The sequence below is a fragment of the Nanorana parkeri genome, unplaced genomic scaffold, assembly GCF_000935625.1.
Source record: "Nanorana parkeri isolate BGI_ZX_2015 unplaced genomic scaffold, ASM93562v1 scaffold29, whole genome shotgun sequence".
NCBI lineage: Eukaryota > Metazoa > Chordata > Amphibia > Anura > Dicroglossidae > Nanorana > Nanorana parkeri.
The window spans coordinates 831,597-856,023 of record NW_017306297.1 but is presented as its reverse complement, the minus strand read 5'-3'; the positions used below and the strand labels follow the sequence as shown (position 1 = coordinate 856,023).

General features: G+C 38.4%; 1 protein-coding gene across 1 annotated transcript in view; it reads left to right on the top strand.

The window, feature by feature from the left end:
• The window catches only part of LOC108796107 (probable cation-transporting ATPase 13A4), a 65,161-nt gene that overhangs the window by 15,192 nt on the left and 25,542 nt on the right, over positions 1 to 24,427 (top strand). Inside the window, exons 6-18 of the mRNA XM_018567515.1 lie at positions 2,984 to 3,053; positions 3,949 to 4,083; positions 6,640 to 6,712; positions 8,808 to 8,939; positions 9,238 to 9,408; positions 10,934 to 11,091; positions 11,461 to 11,649; positions 15,935 to 15,996; positions 17,203 to 17,353; positions 17,501 to 17,596; positions 18,333 to 18,486; positions 21,922 to 22,039; positions 22,360 to 22,484. Coding sequence (XP_018423017.1) covers positions 2,984 to 3,053; positions 3,949 to 4,083; positions 6,640 to 6,712; positions 8,808 to 8,939; positions 9,238 to 9,408; positions 10,934 to 11,091; positions 11,461 to 11,649; positions 15,935 to 15,996; positions 17,203 to 17,353; positions 17,501 to 17,596; positions 18,333 to 18,486; positions 21,922 to 22,039; positions 22,360 to 22,484 — 1,634 coding nt within the window. The remainder of the gene's footprint in view (positions 1 to 2,983; positions 3,054 to 3,948; positions 4,084 to 6,639; positions 6,713 to 8,807; positions 8,940 to 9,237; positions 9,409 to 10,933; positions 11,092 to 11,460; positions 11,650 to 15,934; positions 15,997 to 17,202; positions 17,354 to 17,500; positions 17,597 to 18,332; positions 18,487 to 21,921; positions 22,040 to 22,359; positions 22,485 to 24,427) is intronic.

Below are 24,427 nucleotides of genomic sequence, written 5' to 3'. Positions count from 1 at the left end.
ACACATTTTTTTAAAAAGTTTATTAACCTACATTTGGGGGGGGGGGGATTTATCAAAACTAGAGCAGACAAAATCTGCAGCAGCTGTGCCTGGCAACCAATCAGCTCCTCTCTTCAGTTTGTTCAGCTAAGCTTTGAAAATGAAAGATAGAAGCTGATTGGTTACCATGCACAGATGCTCTAGATTTTTCTGCTCCAGTTTTGATAAATTCTCCTCAATCTCTTCAGGTCTTTGACCCTTGGTTAGTCCTGCTCATCTTGTTTACAAATGATAATGAAATCTGCCAGCACAGTAAAGACAGGGTTAATTATTATTTTAAACAAAACTCCCCCCAACCCCCAGATAGTAAGAAATAAGCAGGAATTTTGAGTCCTGGAGTTTGCAGAAACATTATTGAAAAAGGTAAGCTGCAGTTTTTAAATATGTTTAAGTTATGCCATGTGAATGGAGGCATGTAAAAATTTAAAGTAGCTGTTTTTGGCAGCAAAAGTGGAAATGCACTTTAAGAACGGTGTGCATCATTCCTTATGTTGCAGAGAATTTTAAAATAATAGCCTAAAACTGACTAAAAGAATTAAGTATGAAAAATGTCAGCACTGATTCTGGATTAGGCTAAATAGTATGTAAAGGAAACACTTTTTGTTTAGTTTTAGATCGAACATTTTTTTTGCTGTAGGGTTTTTATTGCTGTCTGGGTCTCTTCTGGTCTCTTCTACCCTTTTGATTTGCCTTGGTGACCATTGTCACTGAGACATAAACATTGGAGAACTCCATACACAATAGCAATAGGTGTGGGTAAATAATCGAATGGGGACAACTTTTCCAGTGACAAATGCCTTAGATGGGAATTCCTCACATTGGTAAGATTTCCAAAAGTCTCCTGCTGCGTCTCCAGGACAGAAGATAAAGGGAAATCTCCCAAGTGGGATACAGACAGCAAATACGCTATCAGGGGTATACATTTAATTGAATTTCATTAAATTCTTCAATACACTTTTCAAAGTTCAAATATAAAGTTTTGGCTATACATTCATCTGAACCTAATACAAGATGAAGGCCACAGTTCTGCTTATCATCCAGCCATACACCTAAAATACTGAGCTATACTAATTCATCTGATCCATTTACCGGCTAAAAAAGGCGTAACTAATACCATTTATTGGTAGCAGGTGGGAGGCAATTTACATAAATAGAAAGCATGCTCAGCCAGTACTACTGTGCATTTTTATGTCAAGCACTGAATTGGCCTTATCTTAGAGGAACAGTTAGTACTCCAACCTGTTTGATAAATTCTTCCCTGAGATCAGGCAGCCATGTGGTGTCTTCAGAGTCTGAAAAGTGCCTTTAAACATATAAATATTTTCTGATTCAATCAAAATCAGATGGATTATGCAACAATTATTTCATGTCCATGGGCATATTTGGACACATTGTGATTTTGTTTGTTATGGAACCTGAAGTCTGAGCATGACCTTCAAGCTTTTGGTTGACAAGAAAGCTGGATATGTGGTTTATCGACTGTTGGAAAGCTTCAAGCTATCTATATTTGCTTCTGAAAATTTTCTAGGTCATCTGCATTCCTTAGCTTATTGCATTTACGTCAACAGGTGTGAATAAATGAGCACATTATTGTCAGATTTTAGTATTTTTACAAGGCTGGCATTATGCAAGATTAATTAGGAGTTAATAACAGTGTACAGTATGTCCTGAATGTGCATCTATCCTTAACCTATGAAAGGTTATCTAGCTTATAGTTATCAGGCATAACCACACTTATGACTGCACACAGAAAACTGATCATGCTTTCTTTAATGTCAAAATAATGCATCATTTAGGTATTACACAATAATTTGTCTTAAATGTGCATGTTCAAAAATAACACAGCATTCTGCGACTGATGATAAAATTGCCACCTTAAAGGATGTGTAAACATACATGACAACTTTAGCACAGAACAATAGACTTTCACAGCAAACTTTTAAAGCAATGTGAATGTTTTCAATATTTTAAATATAGTACCTTGTAATTTGAAGTCCCAATGGACTTTTAGCTTAACTAGTGTGCAAAGTGTTACAGTCTGTTTACTTTAAAACAACAGCCAGAGCCTGAATGGAAAAGCAGAGAAGGACCCTTGCTCTCTTTATGAAAGCAGTAGTCTCTCTACAGTGGTTCTGACATATCCCCTGCTGAGTCGGAGATAGAGTTCTCAAATCAGCAGGGGGCATGAGCTCATTGCAAAGTTAGATCCCATTCACACGGGGTGTTCTGGTATTCCTGCAGCAAGACACTATGGACTTGGCGTTCCGTTCACAGGTGACTGTTGTACACATTGAAGTAAATCACAGGGGGACAGCAGCTACATCTGTCAGCAGCAGTCCGCATGTACAGTAATTGTACATGGTACATGTGGCTTGGAATAGATGATTGTTGCTGGATGTATCTAGCCTGCATCCAGGGACAATCATTTATCCCAAACTGCAAGTATTTGTTCCATGTACGATTATATGAAGAATACTGCTGATAGATGCAATCACTGTCACCCTGTAATTTACTTGAATGGGTACAGCGGCTACAGTAAAGAGCCCGCTGCTTCACACAGAGAGCAAGGGCCTTCTATGCAGCATGTAGGCATGGGACATGAATTTCTAAACAGATTATGGTTGTGTTTTAAAGAAAATAAGCTCTAACTGTAATGATTTTTGAACACTCTTTATATGTATCTGCAATCAATTTAGCTAATTTAAACTGAACATTCAATAGGCTTTACAGTTAGCAGTGATTTATGTATATGTTATATATTATTATATATTCTGTATATTAAATATATAAAATACATATACAAAATATGTGATATTCAATATCATGACTACAAACAATTCATAGATGTTGCTTTATTATACGTTTCCAGGAATGAATGGCAATATACTGTATATATGTAACAGCCCGGGAAGCTTTAAAATTGAATATGAACTTTCTTTTGCAGGAGGATTGTTTGTGGGCCAAATGCTATTGAAGTTGAAATTGTTCCAGTATGGAAGCTACTCTTTAAAGAGGTTATTGTTATTATTTATTTAATAGTGTTTTACAGTAGTACTGTATACACAAAAGGCATATAAACACTGTTAGAGTGTATGCTTGGGCAAAAAAATGCAGAAAAAAAAGCCGATCGGCCGAAACCCAGTGAGTTCCTAGCATCCAGTTTTAACTTGCATCATAGTGCCCCTGCTACACTGAAAACCCAAGCAGTGTTGTCAGCTCTGCCTAGTTATGGTTTGCTGGACTACAGAACCTCACCTCAGTCCCATCACCTCAGTTCTATAGGGTGGAGTTGTTATGCAGTGCAGCACAAGAGAACTAGACAGGGCTAAAACACTGCTAGGGATTTCATTTTTTCCACATGAAGTTGAGAGCTCGCTGGATTTCTGGCATACTTTTAAACAGGTAAAAGACAGGTAAATGTGCATGAATTGCAGTGATGTACTATATATATATTTTTATTTTATTTTGGCCAGACGTACAATTTAATAAATAAAAAAAAACAGGATGAATGGGAATCTTGCTTATTAGAGTTTACAGTCTAGCAGGTGGCCTAATTATATCATTTTCTGGATATATTGTTATACTAAAATGTACCTGATTTTTTAAAAAGTACAGTAGCATTGAAGAGTATTTTTTTTCAGGGAAAACTCAAACTCATCTATTTGTTTGGAACTTCTCAGTGGCATGCCCAACTCCTCTTATACACTTTCAATTAGAAAGAGAGACAATCAGAAAATAAACAGCCTCTGCCAGGCTCCCTCTTTAAAAGTCCCATAATAATCTTTGCATTGGGAATTGATTTCTCTATACACATATTTCCCCTATTATCTCTGAAATCTAATATTGAATGATAGATTATACCAGTACATCTATTTATTGGTTTATATATTGTTTTATCTTTTTTATCAGGTTATAAATCCATTCTATTTCTTTCAAGCTGGAAGCCTCAGCCTGTGGCTGGCAGAAGGATATATTGAATATTCTATAGTGATTATTGTGATCACTGTGCTTTCCATCATTCTAACTGTCTATGACCTGAGAAAGGTATTGTAGTTTAATATTACATATCCTTAGTGTGTTAGTGACCTGGCACGAAGTAATCTAAAGCACTATTTACTACACTAAATACAGAGTGGTAGTAGGTTCCTCTCACATAGAGGGGTTAAGGGGTGGGCACCCCATTCCACTGTAACTTCATGGGCCCAATAAGAAAGTATATTAGAACCCAGTATGGAAGTATGTTATATTCTTATAAGGCCATTATTATTACCGGGTGATAACCATCCCCCCGAACTCCTCATAACCTTCTATGGCATAAAAGGTAAGATCCCCACTAGACCTGCCAGGCAACTGGAGATCCACAAGGGGAAGTTTCTGTTTCAGTCTGCTTAGTAAGGTAAACTTGTGACAGAGCCCTGGGAATCACTTCACCAATTTAATGAGTGAATTAGCCTGCATTAAACACAAATTTTCTGGTTTGCCTGAACATGTTTTCAGAATGAACCAGCCTAATCTAGTGTTTGTTAGGAATATCATAAACTAGCTTGCTTATCTATAAACATGAGCTTTTGAGTTAGGCTCCCATAAAAAGCACCAGCCTATTGTCTGAAATTTGTATACCTTGATGAACCAGCCAAAATTCACACGGCGAGTGCCTCTGTTGGCACCTTTCCGCTGGCATCCCTCAATCAGCTGATCAAAGGAGATTGTTGGAAAATCTTTGAATGAACAGAACTGGCAGCCAATGAGCTGCCGGCTCTGTTCAGGTTTTCTGAAAGCAACTGATGGACGGCGTCAGAATACAATGAAGGCAGCAGAAGATTCCTTGATCAACGCTCAGAAGCGTTGATAGAGGAATTTGTTATATTTACTTTGTTCAGCCCACAGTTTAACCTCCCTGGCGGTAATCCCGAGTCTGGCTCGGGGTGAATTTTCAATGCTAGGAGCGGTAACCCCGAGCCAGACTCGGGGCTGCAGAGAAAAGTGACACTCACATTGTCCCTGCGATCCCGCGGCATCCTCTGCTGTACGTGGCTCGAAAATGAAACTAAAAGCCGGCATCTGACTTTTAGTTTTGTTTTCGAGCGTCACAGCAGGCGGGAAATTCAAAAGTGAAAAGTTGCATTTTATAATTATTTATTATATTATAATTTCTTATAATTATTTATAATTTATTATATTATAATTTTTTTATTTCGTGTTTCAAACTTTATCATACCTGGGATGTCTACTGGACTCTTGTTTGGACAGATTTAGGTGAGTTATTCCTAAGATTTACTAAGAATTACAGGCCTTCAACAGATAACACCAAATTTCCATGCAAAACAATGTACCACTTTTGGTACAAAATTCCTGACATAATCATACCGCCAGGGAGGTTAAACAGAGAAAATATTACAGTGGACGACCAGCTTAATCTGTAGATGTGATTTTACTGTGTATGATGTAATTTCCTTCTAAACACATACTAGAAAGTTAAATGGCTTCTGATCAAACTGGTCCAGAAAAATGTGTTTGCATATGACTTGTTAGAACATTAGATTATATGTTATCCTGGGTATCTGACTTATGTTCAGAATAAAGTACTGCAAATTATGTTAGTGCAAAAATAAATTAATAAAATAAACAATTCTGACTAGTGTAACTAATATAATTAAGTATAAATACTTATGCAATTTATTATGTATGTCAGGTGAGATCTTTTACCCAGCGTGCCTAAACTCTGCAGGGGCATTTATGCGTTCTGTCACACAGCAAGGCAATGTTAAACAGAAACCATGAGACAGAGTATGAGACAGATTTTCTATTATTAGATAGCTTCATTCAATAATTCCTCCCTCTATTCTAAAATTACACAGTGACACATTTAAACCTACAAGTACTTCCGCATTGTGCATCTATTTTCGTGATGAAATCTGTCTTATCTTGATAAAATTCTGTTTGATTTCAAAAAGTAATTCTGTTGTAGGCCTTCGGAAATCTGTCCCAGTTGGCTGCCCAAGATTTCAGGTGCAGATGTCAGAAAGATACATTGGGGGGAGTTTATCAAAACTGGAGCAGACAAAATCTGTAGCAGGTGTGAATGGAAACCATTCAGCGTCTCTCTTCAGTTTGTTCAGTTAAGAGTTGAAAATAAAAGAGAGAAGCTGACTGGTTGCTATGCACAGATGCTCCAGATTATGTCAGTTTTGATAAATTCCCCTCATTATATCTGTCTCATAGACTTCATCATTTGTGCTTATTTTTTGCTAATCTGCTTGATAACTGTCCCTCTATGTATTTTAAAGGTTTATTGTTCAACAATATCTATATTTAGTACACTTATTTCTTACTCTCATTTTTTAAATCTCATTAACATTAGCTAAAATATAATTTGCAGTCTACAATGGAATTACAATTTTCTCGTTTTACTGCTTATGAATAGAAAGTGAGCTAATTGCATAGCTGGATTTAAATAGATTATCTTCCTAACTGCTTTTGTTAGTTATTAACCTGTTATATCTGTTTTTACATCAATAGCATAATTACTTACATTTAGCTACAATCTTTTTATTTGCCCTAGATTTAATCAGTTATCTATGGTCTTTTATTTATGCATAGCAATCTGTAAAACTACATCGGCTCGTAGAAACCAATAACAGTTCAGTGGTCACTGTGCACACCAGTGATGGGGGTAAGTACATTCCAAGCCTGGCAAATTATAAGAGGTATAGCTTTAAAGCAATGCACATGGCATTCACCAAACATTCACTGTACTGTACTTTTCCTGTAAGAATATTATTTCAGGGACCAATAAAATTTGATTGTTCAATATTCCAAACAGCAATTATGGAATATCAAACTGTGCACTGAAAATGTGATGTATGTGGCCAGTGTAACACTGCATATATGCTCTGCTAGTGTTTTTAGTGTGGGACGTGTACCTGTAGTTGTGTAGCCACGTAGGCATCACAACACTTCTGATATTCTGGAAAAAATTGGTCAGCCTGATTATGAAAAATAAAAATGATAAGCTAAGTTGTAAAATTGTATCTGTCTTTTAATTGAATTAAGAAGGTGTATACATAATCGTTATTTTGATAACTTGAGGCCACACAAGGCTCAGTCACAGAAACCATTCCACTTTCACTCAGTTTCCCAGTGCTAGTTTCCCCTGTTTATTCATACCACAGGCAACAGTGGACATACTTACATAGTGCATCTCTCTGCCTCAGACGCACCAGTCCCAAAAAAGGCCCCATCTGCAGACATTTTACTAAACTCTATTGAACAACCACAACTATATCATAATTGAGCCTGATTGTTCCAGCCTGACAGATACCTTTCCTAGCCCAACTGGATTTTTAAATGTGTGTTTTTGCACATTAAGTTGTGTTGTCACCTGTGCTAAAAAACAATACATTTTCATGTAAGTGAAGCATTTTTTGATACTTGCGTTCATTTTGACATTGAGTTTGGCTGAACCTAGAAGCAATCAAACCCAATACAAAATTGTGTTCATCCTTCTCAAAAATGACAATAATTCTCTAAGGGATATATTTTTGAACTGTGGAATGACTAAAGTGTATGTGTGTATGTGTGCATCAATTCATTATTACATTTCCTCCTCATGTATCACTTGTCCCTCCCTTTTAGATTGTAAGCCCTCATGGGCAGGGCCCTCCTTACCATCTTGTCTTGAATTTTATTGTGATTGTAATGTCTTCCTTATAGTGTAAAGCGCAGCACAAACTGTTGGCGCTATATAAATCCTGTATAATAATAATAATAATAACAATAATAATTTCTTAGTATGCTGCATGCAAAATGAAGAAAACATCGCCTTTCCATTTAAACTCTTGTAATATATATCTGATGTTATGTAACACTAACTCCAGTTGTAATGTGTTTGACAGTTTTTGTTTTTATTTTATTAGTCTAACATTCAATTCTTTTAATTTACAAGAAAATATAATTTGTGTGATGCAGAACTGTGTTCTTCTATCTGTCCATTCCCCCCTGTTGTTACGTTAAGAAACTAAGAACACTTGCAGATAGGCACTGGAAAGTGGCTAAGGGCTATTGTGGATCTTGGGAATGCTTCCACAAACATTATCCCAACTTGATCGTCTGCGTTTTCATATGATCAGTTAGAGGAGAGCCATTAGAAGTGTCTATGCACTGGACTTCCCACATCTTCTGTGCTCAGTTCTGACACAACGGATTTGACAGCATATTTTGGCTTGGTGTGCTTTTCCAAATTGGTAATACTGGGGATGGGGTGGGGAAGGGACCAATCCCTTATTAGCTTACAACACTGTCCACTTATATCTTCTTAGAATAGAAGGTGTCCATAAAGTATCACTTCATCAGAAACCCAAGAAACAAGGACTTTATTTTCATATTTGGATAGTGAGTGGGAGCGTGGAGCCACATTGTCTTCAGAAAAGTAAAGTAATTCAGGCTTTCTATAAAAACTATTTTTATCCACCCTAACAAGACTGTTAATAAAGTTCTATATCAGCTTTTGATTATAGGTACACTCTAAAACAGATCAGAACTACAGTTTTGAAAGGCATTGTTTGGGGCAGATTACTGCTATATATCTAATTTACCAACCTATATATACAGCTCATTCCCAGTGAATAAGGCTTTCTGACCTTCTTCTATAAACTGCCACAGGCTTGTAAACTATTGTAAAAGACTTGAGTTAGTTAGTTAAAACATCATTTTGTCTTTAGTTGAATATAATACATGGTTATTTCCTGTTTTGATGTGCTTTATTCAAGGCAATGAAGATATGGAATCAAGACACTTGGTTCCCGGAGAGCTGATTGTCCTTACAGGAACAAGGTTTTTTCTTCCATGTGACTGCATTCTGCTGAGAGGAAGTTGCATTGTCAATGAAGGCATGTTAACAGGTAACTGAGATGTATTCATGCAGGAGATTATACTGGCATTGTCTTCCAAAATTATCACTTTCTCATCCAAACCTGCAGTAGCAAACCAGTACAGGTGGATACTTGGAAGTGTCTAAAAGCCTTTAACTGTCTTTAACTGGGCTCTGACTGTGCACACCCAGTGATCCAGCCTAAAACATGCTATTGTAAATAAGAGCAATTGTCTCCTCTTATTTATTTTTTTATATTTAACTGCAATAAAATGTGAATTCATAGAGGCTGTTTCATAACTCATTAAAACACCAATTGTATTTTTTAGGAGAGAGCATCCCAGTTACAAAAACTCCCCTTGACAATGATACCGACTGCCTCCCATGGAAAGTCCATAGTGGGGAAGATTACAAGAGACATGTGCTATATTGTGGTACTGAGGTCATTCAGACAACACCATCTGGCTCTACTCCTGCCACAGCAGTTGTACTGCAAACTGGTTTGTTCTGGGTGTTATACAAATTGGTGTGTGTATATAGTGGTGGGGTTAAAAAATAAATCCACGTGGCTGTGCTGCCTGCAAGTACTTTTGATATTGCTTCCTGCTTCACGCTCTTAATTTGTAGATTAACATTACCCTACACAATGCCCCATTCTGAAAGTAGGTTAATCTACACCTCCTCCTTGACAGGTACCATTTGTCACTGTACATGGCTCATACCTATCAGAACAAGTTGTTTGGTAACCAGAGTGTTCCAGACCATGTAATCAATAGTGCAGTGTATTGGTTTAGCACTCGCTTGGCCATATTGCTTTTGGCTTTGTTGGTCTTTCGCTGCAGCTGTCGTTTATTTATAAACAAAAAGGGGGGGACATCCACAAGCCACGAATACCAATATTTATAAAATCACGTCATTAATATGTCAGCGGTGACATAGTGATGACAGGGAGGCTGGAGGGTTTATTGACAAAATATGTTTTCAGCCTGCAGACGCCACTGAAGCCTAAAGCTGACGGTGTGCCTCTGTTTAAAACTATAACTGTCAGATACAATTACAGCATTAAAAGGATGAAGAAATAATAATAATAATAATAATAATACTATATATATTTATCAGCATAATAAAAAATAAAAAAATAACTATTTTTATTAAAACAGTGTGGCATTAAACTGCTTCACAAATAGGAAACATTGTGCTTTTGCTCTATACATACTGTAGGAGGAAAGGGAAGAAAACCACACTCAAAAACAAGTTTCACTCAGGGTAATTTAGAAGTAGGATTGTGAATATTCAGACAGCTCACTTAAAAGTTCCCCAGGTACACAGTAGGGCATTGACACCAACACAAAGATGAATATCATATATTGATGACAGATAGAGTTATGTTCTTGGTTTCCGTATTATTGGCACATAATCCAACAATCCATTAAAGTACTCAAAGGACTACCCTATTAAAGTGTATTTCCACTTTTGCAGCCAATTGAGGTACCACCTATTTCATATTTGTTACATGTTCTCATTCACATAGCATTACTTGAAATCGACAAAACTTAATTCCTTAGTTATATATTTGCCCAAATGCCTCCCCTCCTTAGTCTAAGAAGTTTTTCTAACACAAAAAATATTAGGTGCTGTTATTATTATTATTATTATTATTATTATGACCTTTAGAGCAGTTAACTATTGTACCTTCATAATAGAGTCACATGGATATGGATAATGATATCTTAAATGTAGTGTGTTACTGTACATTGCACTGCAATGGAGGTTTGTTAGGTTGCCATGAATGGCACTGCAGCAACCAGTAGTATTGCACTTTGTGTTACTACAACTGCCTGGCGTGAACAGCCCCTAATCTATTTGGAATGAAAAATGTTTATACATAGAAGACAAATGGAGGCTTTTTTCTATACTCTTTGGGGAATTACATCCCTCTTTTTATTTGCTAACACAAATATCTAAATAATGTAAGCATACTTGCCTGTTTATTGATACTTATTGATACTGTTCGTTCTCATCCAGGTTTCAATACAGCTAAAGGTGATATGGTGCGATCCATTCTGTATCCTAAGCCTATGAATTTCAAGCTGTACAGAGATGCATTTAGGTTCTTGATGTGCCTTGTTGTTATAGCTATTATTGGATTTATATACTCTGTGGTACTATTCACAGTTAAAGGGGTAAGTGAATGATGATATCAACATTTCTGCTCTTCTAAACTTGCAATACATTTATATATAATGTTTCTCACAGAAAAATATACACGTTACACAGAATGAGAACCATGCATACCACATAAAACAGAATTTTTTTTAAGCCATTAATAATATCCCTTTCACAACGTACTACAGTACAGGACACCCTTGACTAGCAAAAAAAATGTTCACTAAAGAGACAAATTAACATATTTGAGCTTTCAATTTCCTGATTATTGTTACAAAATGTTAAAAAAAAACACACTGGGGTGAAGGGATTTTGGATAAGAATTATCTACTACTGGACTGTCAGTGTCACTTGTATTTACTTTTTCTTTATTTTCTATGCTCTAGGCAACTGCAAGGGACATTATTGTCAAGTCATTCATTGTTGTCACAGTTGCCATTCCTCCTGTACTTCCTGCTGCAGTGGCAACAGGCATCATGTATGCCCAGAAGCGGCTTAAAAAGAAAAAAATATTTTGCATCAGCCCCCAAAGGATCAACGTGTGTGGGAGAATAAATCTGGTTTGTTTCGATAAAGTAAGAACAACTGAAAATATAACACCTCTGAAAACTTTTCTTCTGGAATATCTTATATTGACTTTTCCAGGATGCACACAGCAGTTTTAAAACAATTTGAAGCACCCTCAATCAGCATTAGGTTGCAAAAAACAAAACAAATGGGTGAATGCAATCTACTAACAATAGAGCCTTCAACAATCACAAATGATCCTGTCCTGGTGATAGGTTGCCGTGATCTGTTGGGTTGTTTTAGCCATTGAAAGCTGGTTGTACTTTGGTGGAATTGCTTAAAAATTGTAGTATGTGTGGCTGGCAAAACTGAAGGTTTTTTTTAACAGTACCAAAAAGGTAAGAAGTATATAGAAAATGTTTGTGGGTCGCCCCCACCCTGGCTCCTTGCATTGATCTCTCCCCCTAATAGGTAATGTATAGGCAAAACAGTGGAGGAAAGGGTTTATGGAGAGATATATCAAACCATGCGTAAAACTATATCAAATTTATTATACATAAAATTATTTGCAGTAGTAAAAACATTGCTTGGTCATTACAGTTGATAAAACTCATAAATAACATTATTACATACATACATGGATGCAATATCCCAATTTTGCCCAACATGGTTCATCCCTTCTCATTAAATAGCCCAACATACATAAATTAATTTGTTAATTCTAAAACATATAAGCCATGATTTGTTCCAAATGATCAATTCATTGGTGTGTTCTTCAAACTGTATTCCAGATAATTCATCCCAACATGATTAATCCCTACGCGTTTCGCACTTATGCTTCTTCAGGGGATCAGACTAATCTATCAAATGGAAATGAGATTATTTGCATTGTATATCATCACATTTGGGCATGCTAATCTTGATAAGTAATCCTACAGTAAGTGGGGGAACACATTACTGGGATTGATCCCGTATGCGGATAGCCCCACACTAAGCGGGCATCTGGCACTCACCTGCATAGAGTACCTGGGGGTGGATCGCTGTAGTGAGGACAGGAATGGGGTGGGTGGCTAGATGTAGCCCTGCCACCACATACCGTCCATCATCTCTACCGGGACCCCGGGGCCTTGAGGGGAGGAATGTCCTGGGCAATGTAAGAGAGCCGAAATATCCCCATTCGGAACAATGACCTACGAGGAACATATAGCAAAAATCAGCTAATGTTACTGATATTGCTTCCTAATTCATAAATCTAGTGCGTAGCAGTGTACACATTAAAACATACATATCTTTATATATGGCATGACCGCTGTTGGCCACCCCTATCCATGATCTCTAAAATGTGCCATCTTATAAGGATGGATATGTGTTATGTGAACTCGTGCAATAATTTATTCTTATCATATGAATAAGTGATGTGTATAATGTAGATATATATGTATATATATATAAGTATATAGGTGAAAAATTATTCATAAGTTTTCTTAATGGAGAACTATGAGGATGAGTGCTTTTCACTCACCTCATAGTTCTAGCCGACCTGTGACAATGAGACTGTCACAGGTCGGCTGAGTAGATCGGGAGGTGAGCGAACATATACCGGCATTCGCTCACCTCTCGATCCTGTCACGGCTCTCTGCCGTGACAGGGGAGGGGCTGGATTCCCCTCTCCCCGCTCCGATCCGCCAGCGCTGACTGGCTGAACGGACGGGGAGGGGGCGGGTACAGCTGGCCCTGCCTCTAGATAGGCAGAGCCAGCTGTCACTCACGCAGCTGGGCGGATCTCAACATCGATGTTGGGATCCGCTCCGGCTGTGGCGTCTCAGTATACCACGAGCTGCAGCTCGCGGTATACTGAGCTTAGGGTAACGGGAGGATGCTAGTTTGTGTCCTCCCGTTGCCCTAAGGAGAACTATGGGGAAAAGCCCTGACCCCATAGTTTAAGTGACAGTCAGTTACTGTTAATGAGTATATATAACATGTGCATAGGTGTCTATAGTCTAAACCATGGCAATTACATATGTGTGTCCCAAATCCTAGGTGGGAAGATATAAATATTGCTAATTGATATTCCTTGGTGTGTGAAATTCCCACTAATTAAACCGCAAAACAATTCAAAGCCTCAAAAAGTGACAAACAAAATTAAAAATTAAAAAAGGGGATTACCTAATTTAGGTCCAAAGTGTATGAAGGTGTGCTGTCCTCGGCTCACTGCTCCAAATGGTGCGACCTCCACAATTAATTTTATGTATAATAAATTTGATATAGTTTTACGCATGGTTTGATATATCTCTCCATAAACCCTTTCCTCCACTTTTTTGCCTATACAAGAAGTATATAGAAAAAGTTTAGTAAAATTTACAGTAACTAAAAGAAAATCATGAGCTTATGAGTACTGAAGAAACTTAGGATAAAGGTTAATAAAGTAATACACTATATTGCCAAAAGTATTGAGACACCCCTCCAAATCATTGGATTCAGGTGTTTCCGTACAATTTCCTTGCTACTAAATATTCCACGGTCACCTGTTAGTGGTATTATAACAAAGTGGAAGCAACTGGGAACAACAGCAACTCAGCCATGAAGTGGTGGGCCACGTAAAATGACAGAGTGGGGTCAGCGCATGCTGAAGCGCACAGTGCGCAGAAGTCGCCAACTGTCTGCAGAGCCAATAGCTACAGACCTCCAAACTTCAGATTGGCAGTGCGTAGAGAGCTTCATGGAAGGGGTTTCCATGGCCGAGCAGCTTTATCCAAGCCTTACATCACCAAATGCAATGCAAAGCGTCAGATGCAGTGGTGTAAAGCACTTCACCACTGGAGTCTAGAGAAGTGGAGACGTGTTCTCTGGAGTGACGAATCACACTTCTCTGTCTGGCAATCTGATGGACGTGTCTGGGTTTGGCGGTTGCCAAGAGAACGAAACTTGCCTGACTGCATTGTGCAAAGTGTAAAGTTTGGTGGAGAGGGGATTATGGTGTGGGGTTGTTTTTCAGGGGTTGGGCTTGGCCCCTTAGTTCCAGTGAAAGGAACTCTTAAGGCATCAACATACCAAGACATTTTGGACAATTTCATGCTCCCAACTTTGTTGGAACAGTTTGGGAATGGCCCCTTCCTGTTCCAACAGTACTGAGCAACCGGTGCACAAAGCAAGGTCCATAAAGACATGGATGAGAGAGTTTGGGGTCGAGGAACTTGACTTTGGGACCTTTGGGATGAATTAGAGTTGAGACTGCGAGCCAGGCCTTCTCCCCCAACATCAGTACTTGACCTCACAAATGCGCTTCTGGAAGAATGGTCAAACATTCCCATAGACACACTCCTTAACCTTGTGGACAGCCTTCCCAGAAGAATTGAAGCTGTTATAGCAGCAAAGGGTGGGCCAACTCAATATTGAACCCTACGGACTAAGACTGGGATGCCAAAGTTCATGTGCATGTAAAGGCAGGCATCCCAATACTTTTGGTAATATAGTGTATTTTCTGTAAGCAGCTGACTTCAAGTTCTGTAATCTCATGGAAGAATACTGCCAATATTTTAATTAGCCAAAGACTTGGAAATCTTGTCAAATATGATGACCTCAACACAAAATAATAATGCTATTGAACAATTCTTTATGCTGGTTGTGTAATGTGTGTAGGTACATGCCATGGTATGGTAGAACGGATAGGATGCAGACACACCTACTGCTGAAAATATTCATTACTTTTCCAAGAACCTTCAGCCATGGTTGGCTGGTTTTATCCAATGAAATAAAATAATCTCCTGATATAGACAAAATTATCTGGATTGAACAAGACCTATTAAATCAAAGAAAACACACTTTTTCAACATATATATGAGATGTTTTGCCTGCAAAAATATATGTAATCCTGTTTAGCTTGTCCTGTGATCCACATACCCCTGCCACTTTGAAATGCTTGTGAGCGAGACCCATACTCCTTGTATACTGGGGTTAATTTACTAAAGTCAAGTAGGCTGTTCACTTAACAAATCATCAAATTCAGGCACATGCTCATGCTGTTCAAGCCACACTCCATGGATACTATTCCTCATTAGCATACAATGGTTCATGAAGTATTGTTAGTAAGAGACAAAAAAAGCAGTTTATTGATCAATTGCTGCTTTATTAATACATTCTTGCTTGTTTTCTCTTCTTTTTTTGTTAAGAGTTCTTATTACATTTCTTTTGTGGTAATGTTACATGGCTAATTTATATGAAAGTAGTTCCTCTTTCTTCTTTACATTCTTCAGTAAGTTACCCTATAATTCTTTAGGAAACACTTTTAGTGTATTGTTATAAAGTGATAAATCACTTAGGGTACCATGATGTTGACCATTGTTTTTTCTTTAGACCGGTACTTTAACGGAGGATGGGCTTGACTTGTGGGGTGTTGTTCCTTCCAGTGAAAGCAGGTATGTTATTTCATATACACTATATAATTTGTCAACAAGTTGAGTATCTATCTTGTTAGATTTTTATTTTGTTATCTTATATGGTGTGTGTTTAAAGGTGCAATATATATTTTACCCATAGTCTGATATCTCAGTGAGATCTCCTGCCATAGTTCTTTGTTATGTTTCGCCTAAGACTGACGTTCCTCGTTATCTCACTGATCTAACTGTTTTACAGTGCTTTATGCTGCCTAAATATAAATTAAATTGCAAACTAACAGAATGGGTACACATGGTAATGGCTGTAAACAGGTCTACATAATCATCTTATTAAAGAGTAATCCATTGGGTGGTTCAGTGGATACACCATTGGCTAAAGAATACACATCAGAGTGTGGCTGTGAATGGGGTTCATTCAGAACAAAGACCAGTCACTAGCAGTGCACCACAAGGCTCTGTACTATGTCCTGTTTTGAAATGATATGACTAAAGGTTTGGTTGCTAAGGTATGCCTTTTTGCTGATGACAAAAAGTTATATAATCAGCTAATATTTTTGTTGGTGCTTGTAACATTGGATGATTTAGCAGTGCTGACATATTGGTCAAAACAGTGGAAACTGCAGTTCAGTATTTCTAAATGCAATCAAATGCACTTAGGGAAAATAATCCCCTTATAGATTACAATATTGGGGATAAAGTGTTAACCAGAGCTACAAAAGAGAAATATTTAGGGTGCCCGTTGCATATGATTTCAAAATAAGCAAACAGTGTGGCCAGGCAGTGAGGAAAGCAAATAGATTTCTGGAGAACACCATTAGAGGGAACCCCAGCAAGTTAAAGGAAATCTTGATTCTGTGTCCAGCTCTAGAGACCTCACTTACAGCAAGATATTGCTAAAGTAAGAGTCCAGAAGTTGACAACAAATATGGTGCAAGGTCTGAAAGATATAAAATATCAGGAGAGACTGTGGGAACTTAATATGTACAGCTTTAAGGTTAAAAGAGAAAGGAGGAACATGACTGAAAGCTTTAAATACATTAAGGGTGTGAATAAGCTTCAGGAGGGCAGTATTTTCAAAATTAAGCTGAGGTCAGTTACAGGGGGCAATACCTTTCACTAGCAGGAAAGTTCAAAACTAAGAAAGTATAATTTTATATAAATAAAAGCATAATGTACTGTGAAAACCCAAATGTCTACCTACTGCTTCTAAAATACATTTGTGCTTAGATTTCAGAAAGTACACATGTTTACAAGTGGAAATAGTTTGCCCTGGAGCCCACTTCTAGGGGCAATGGCCTGTTGCCACTCACTAATTTTTCTTGATGGGAAGATTCAAGGTGATCCTCTGGACCTGAAAATGTTTGAAGGAACCAAATGGGTAAAATTATAGAACAATGCTTAAATGTTACCAACCTTTAGTAGGAAAGCTTTAATCAAAGGCTCAAAAGTATACATTATTTTATTCATGTGCTAAAATTAATTTGATTTCTTTTATGATAACAAAAAAAAAACCCTATTTCTACAGGAAATAGATGAATCACGTGGAGATCAAGTGGACAGCTGTCAGGAGGCCACAAGAAAACACCATCTTATTGTAAAACCAAAAATGTCTACCAGTTCAGTAAGTAATATAGTATGTTAAAAACCTTAGGGCTCATGTTGGCAAACTTTGGGTTAGTTTGTATGGCTTCGGTATGGCTTCGGTTTAACATCAGTTTGAGATGCTTCTAAAATCTTCAGAATTTGTTGACAGGTGCATTTTACCTGCAGTTGACCTCATTTGACCTGCATTTGACCTACTTCAAGCAGGTTTTTCACTCTCATAGACTCGTATGGGAATACAAAACCAGTCCAACCTAAACAAATGCCTGTCAACATAAGCCCTAAACTTACACATTTGCATACAGCAAGGTGTCACTTTTATAATGAGCATCTAATAAGTGCATGCTATTTTACACTTTAATGTCTACTCTTAACAGTCAATTGAAGTCATAGCCCAAATGTTAAAAAAAATTGTGGTATGTTTCATGTTTGATTTTTATTAATTATTACCGGGCCCTCACCAAAAAGTCCTTTGTTTTGCAGTATTCTGCTGAGAACTGCTTTGCACTGTGTTATACCAGTGTTGCTTATTTCTCTGCACTCCACCTGCTGTGTCAACCACATGTTTCTGTGTACAGAAAGGGTTGTGGTTTTAGTAAAATTGCACTAGGGTTATTTCATGTCGATTTTACTTAGCATAGTTCTTATTTATTAATGCAATATACAATTTTGGGTGACATATGTTTGGCTGTAAAAATTGGCTACTGTCACATTCTGATTATATTTTGCATACATGCATTTTGTTTTCCTGTCAGCTTCCAGATGGCCTTATCATCCTACAACAGTTTCCATTTTCCTCCAGCCTCCAGCGTATGTCTATGGTATCTCAGGTGATTGGAATTGGAGAACATTTGGTTTTCATGAAGGGGGCCCCAGAAATGGTGATAAGGTTTTGCTGTCCAGAATCAGGTATATAGACTTAGGTGTATAAAATAAAGTTTAATCTCAGGATATTGAGATTCACCTAACAATATACAGTAATGCACATGGCCAAAACATTGTGTTGGGGTCAAGAGAGTCCAAGGGGGTTATTCGCGAAGGAGCTGAAGGATCCAGCCGTACTTCAGCTGATTCTTCAGCTCTCTACGGCCGCCAGAGCCCTTTGGTTCAGTCGAACTAAAGGGCTGCTGTACGGGCTATTCACTATAGCCCATACAGCAGCTGAAGGCAGTCGAGCGGCTTAGCCGAGCCGAAGGCATATGCTTTAGCTCGACTGAGCCAAAGTGACACCCGAAGCGGGGCGAAAAGCCTGCCGAAGGCCGGCCATAAGCCCCGCAAATGACAGCTGAGTGGAGCCAGCCGTGATGTCACGGCTGGCTCTGCTCAGTTGTAATGACGGATCAGTGTCCCCAAATTACCTAGGGACGCTGATCTGACATTAAACAATAAAAACTGGATGGAGCCGACCGTGACATCACGGTCTGGCTCTGCCCAGTTATTATTCATTGGCTGGGACCTGCTAAAAGGCTCTAGCAGGTGTTGGCCAATAGTAAATAGTTGGGCGGATCTAGACTTTGTTTTTTTTAATCTTTATTTATTTTTAAATTTTGGTATTTATTTATATTTAAAAAATATTTTTTCAAACTTTTTTAAAAAACTATTTTCATTGATTTTCTATTCTGCTCAGTACCACGGAAGTACCAAACAGAATAGCCGGCTGCCCCTATGAGAATAGGGCCCTATGAATGAAGAATAGGGGCAAACGGCACTAAGCGAGCTGCCGGAGCTTTGGCTCAGCCGATCCAGATGTTGGATCGGCTGTGTCAAAGTCCTTCTGGCCTTCGGCTCCGCCGAACATATGGAACCCACACTGCCTCATCAAGGCCCCTCTGTGTAGTGTGGTCCTAACTCTAATTTATGGGAGCCTCTTGGCTTGGAGGCTTTTAGTGCAGACACAGTACACTATAAAATCTCCATAGTTCTATATGTTTAATTCTCATCAACTACTAATATTTTGGCAGCAATGTCTTACAAATTTTGTTTAAATTTTAGCTTTTTAAACAGATCATATATTTTTTTAAAGGATATATTTATTAAATTATTGCTTTTCACGCTAGGAAGTGTTTACCTGTAAAGTATTATGTAATTTGAATGAAAATGTAAAGTGCAGCTGAAACCAAACTTTTTTTGCCATACCTGTCAGGTTTCTATTGCTATCTCTGACCCTGTTAGGGAGAGTATTCCCCTCTATTTGTCCTAGTGACTGTTGTCACTGAAAGAGAATAAAATAAAAGAGAATCTCAAATTTTAGGTTACCACTAGAACAGAAGTAAATCTACCCTGTTGACCACCATAGATTTCCTTCACTTTGAAGGGATTTCGTCTCACTTCCTGTTTTCACTATCGGACAGCAACTGAAGGAAAATCTCTCCAATGAGAAACAGATGGCAAATAAAAGGTTACATGGGTTATAACCTTCCCCTACTCTATCCAAAAATAAAAAATGTTTTGGCTTCAGTTCTAATTTAATGTATGATGTAAGGCAATTTTAGCAATTTAGCTTTAGTCTATAATAATGGTAGCATTTTCTTTGTTGACAGACAGGTCAGTGTTATCTGAAGGGAAGAATAATTTACAAAGCTATGTATGTAATCTAAAGATATAAAATGGACATTCTTCTGCAGTAGAAAGCCCAACATACTATAAAGACTTAATGGGGTTGATTTACTAAAGACAAATGGGCTGCTCACATTGTGAGGGCATTTGCACATTGCTGGGGAAGTTTTCCTTGGCTTGGTAAATGTAGTGACATTTTTCATTGCAAAGAATACCCAAATTAGAAGAAAGGAAAATAAAAAAACAGTATTTTTGCTTGCATATAACTCAATGATGGCAGCACTGCTTCACCTCATTTACTAAACTAAGGTGAAACTTGCCCTGCAAAATTCCCTTGCAAAGTGAACAACCTATTTGCCTTTAGTAAACCAACCTCAATGTCTCATCATTTACATTACATCTCCAACTGAGACAGGTATATACCCCAACAAAGTCTTGCAGATCCTTGTGGTTACTAAACTAAGTAAGCCCCTACATCCCTTGCTGACCAGGTAAACCATGTTGGCTTTATTCATGGCTAATGAGCCCCAGACGGGGCCAGGAGATTTTTAAATTTAACCCTGCAATCTGAGAGAGGTTCTTCTTAAAATTGGGCTCACAGGTTTCATGAACACTGCTATTCAGGCCCTGTATACTGTACACGTGTCAGAGTTTTCACCTTAGACCACTGACTGCTCCCTTTATGAATACCAGTGGCAATAGGAAGGAATGTCCTCTTTCACCTCAGATCTTTGCCTTGGTTATGGAGCCTATAGCAAAAGCCATCAGAATTAACCTGAATGTGAGAGGCATACAGGAACATAAATTAAGACTGTATACTGATGATGTCATAATATCACTCACTGATCCTATTCCCTCATTAACTCCGGCTCAACAAACAATGGATGAATTTGCCAACACATCTCTCCACAAAGTAAATTCGAATGAATGCCACAAGGTAGACAAGTAACTTCCCAAAACTCTCAGAAACTAAATATTTTAGTCTCTTTACCATACTTACATGCTACATAAGCTCTCTGTTGATGGCACCCACTACTGGGCATCATGGACACCAAGGAGCTTGTTGACCACCACCATCGGGCACCAATACTTTGGGACATAAAACCTGTTTTTTGGTGTGAAATCCCTTTAAAAACACCCTGCAGTGCTGAAGGACATGCAGATATACAAGCCCTGCATGTCTGGCATGATGGGCTGCATAGCTCTGAGAGGATCTCTCACTGGAAGTGATCATCCTGTGATACAAATACAGGTTCAGTACACTGCATAGACAAAAAAATCCACAGTTTCAAAGCAAGTAGTGCTTTAAAATGCACATTCACCCACTCCAAACCAAGTAATAGTTGGATCAACATTCACTCAATCATAAATACAGTACAGTAAACTACTTTTCCCATGGAGGAACAGATGTGGGTCAATATGGGTGAATGTTAGTTGACCTTTTTTTACCCAGTTAATTTTGCATGAGTCTCCTTTGAAAATGGCAGAAAACCACTGTTGTAGAGTGAGTGAGAAAATTTGAATATTGGCCAAATATGGGCAAACGTTGGGCAAATTACCTACTGAATCAGTAATAAACAACATTCATTTCATCATCTGGAAAGCCCAAGGGGAATAAATATTGTAGTTCTGTAGAGCACTGCTTTTTTAGGTTCTATTAAATCATGTGATAGGTATGCAAGTTATGTAAGTTATGATTGAAAACAGTTACCTTATGGGCTTTGTGATGGCCATATTAGGTGAAGAAGTAAAGTAAATCACAACATCTGCATATGTTTCTGTCTTCAGTTCCTGGGGATTTCTATGATGAACTCCAGCAATACACACTGCAGGGTTTCAGAGTGATTGGCCTGGCATATAAAACAATACTACAAATGAAAGATCTGACCACAAGGAGTTATTCACGGTAAGAACCTCTGAAACCTTGAAAGCTTACTTGTTGATGACTGTAAGTGCTTTTTTAAAATCTGAGAAAACCTCAGATTAATAGCACTGCAGACCCATTTGCTTTACTTGTATGTTGCATGGTCAGGCAGTTTCAGGGAGCTGGGGATTGCTCCCGGGCATTGAGAAGGGGAGAATTATTCTGTCCCAGCAGCAGCAGTTTATCAAGTAAGTGTTGAGGATTCTCACTTTTTTCATTCACTAATGCTTTAATGTATGTAAATATATATTTTTTTAATAAAATATTAGGTTTTTTATTATTATCTTTATTTTTTTAACAAGGGAAGAGGTAGAGTCCGACCTTGTCTTCATCGGTCTTTTGATATTAGAAAATCGTTTGAAACCAGAGACGGTTCCTGTACTATGTGAGATGAACAATGCCTTAATCAGGACTGTGATGATCACAGGTATATTCAGTATCATGTCTCTCTGGATTTAACACACATATAACCAAAGTTAACAACGATGTAAATTTAAAATGCTATTCCTTATGGTATCTACATCTTGTGCTTTCTCTGAAGATGTTTATAATTGTATTTATTCCCTTTTCAAAATTATATTTAGTGCATGTATTTGTTAGATAAATGGAATTAGTGTTATAAACATTAAAGAATTTGTAAACCCCCCAAAAAAATAAAATGTTGCATTGTAAAATTAAGTTTCCCCTGCAAGCCCTCTCTTTCCTAACTGCAAAATTAGAGAATTTACAAATACTTGAATGACCTCAGTAAGGTTTAGGAGGTTTAGTGGTGGCTTGATAGGCCTAATCCCAGGCTTCCTAGGGACAGGGTTGTCAGGATGGAAAAAAAGTTTTACTATGCAGGGTACAATAGTACACACTGGCCCAATAGACAGAATTGTAAGAAAGTGAGATAAACTTAAGACCATACAATCTCAATGTTATACAGTGATCTGCAGACTGACAGACTGCTCCCCCATTTACATAGTATGACAAAACAGTTACTGTTTTTTTTATAATGGTTAGGTTTTAAACAATCTCTGCTAATGTTGTAGAGGAACATTTTAAATAACATCTGAAGACTTCTGCGTAGCAGTCTAAACAAGTCTCAAATCCAGTTACTATTTATTGCAAGAGCCTCATAAATAAGAAAAAACTAACAATTCTCCCTTGAGTTAGTTCCCTTTTGTAGTACTCACTCTTGTGGTTAGAGTATATAGATGGCTATTGTAGCTTCACCCATTCCCAATGGTGTATTCTGGTTTGGGGCTGCCCTACGCAAGACAAAACTCAGTACCCCCCCCCCCACTAAATGTACCCCACTCGGCTGTGGTCTCAGGTAGGCCTTGCAGGCAGCGGAGCCCCCTATGGATTCTGCAGAGCCAACCACAGATCCTGCAAAGCCCCCTGAGACCCGGCAAAGCCCCCCACAGATCCTGCAGGATCTGAGGAAGGCTCTGCAGGGTTTGTGTTGGGCTTTGCAGGCAGCGGAGCCCCCTACGGATCCTGCAGAGCCAACCAAAAGGTATTGCACAGCACACCTGAGACTCTTTGGTGGGCCGTGCAGAATCTATGCTGGGCTCTGCCAGCACAGTCCTCTTACCTTGCATGGCCTGATGGCCTGACCTCTTTGAAACACGCCTCCTCATCCTTGGCGCCCGACACGGCCTCCTTGCCATCTTCGCCGCCCGACTGGAGCTCCGGCGACGCCTCCCACCTCTTCCCTCGGTGTCTCTGCCATCTTCACCCCCACCTCTTCTGTCTCTAGGGCCGCTTGCCAAATTTCATACTTTAAAATAAAATGTATCTGTATCCGGTATGGTGCTACAGACACCAATATATACACAATAAGGCCCTATTCATACCTGTAGGTTTAGGTGTGATTAGGGATTCCTGCATCAGAAACGTGCGTTTTACTGCAGCAAAAATCCCTAATCTGGTGTTTACAAGTGGCAGCTGTCACCTATTCAAGTTAATGATCAGGTGACAGTAGCTCCATGTAAACGCCTGCCCACCGCATGTAATGATACGTGATATGATTACATGCGGTTAGAAAACACTTTCCCTGGATGCACAATCATTGTGTCCAGGGAGAGTGATTGATTCTTAACTGAATGTAAACATATCACGTATCTTTACATGCGGTGTGCAGGCGTTTACATGCAACTGCTGTCACCTGATCATTAACTTAGGTGACAGCTGCCATTTGTAAACGCCAATTTAGGGATTTCTGCTGCAGGAAAACGCAAGTTCCTGATGCAGAAATCCCTAATACCTAATAGCACTTAAAATAGAGGTGTGAATGCAGCTTAATACACTTCTACTATCCCACCCGCCCCCACACACAAAAAAAATACAACCCCTGTGCATATAAAATAATACCCCCCCCGA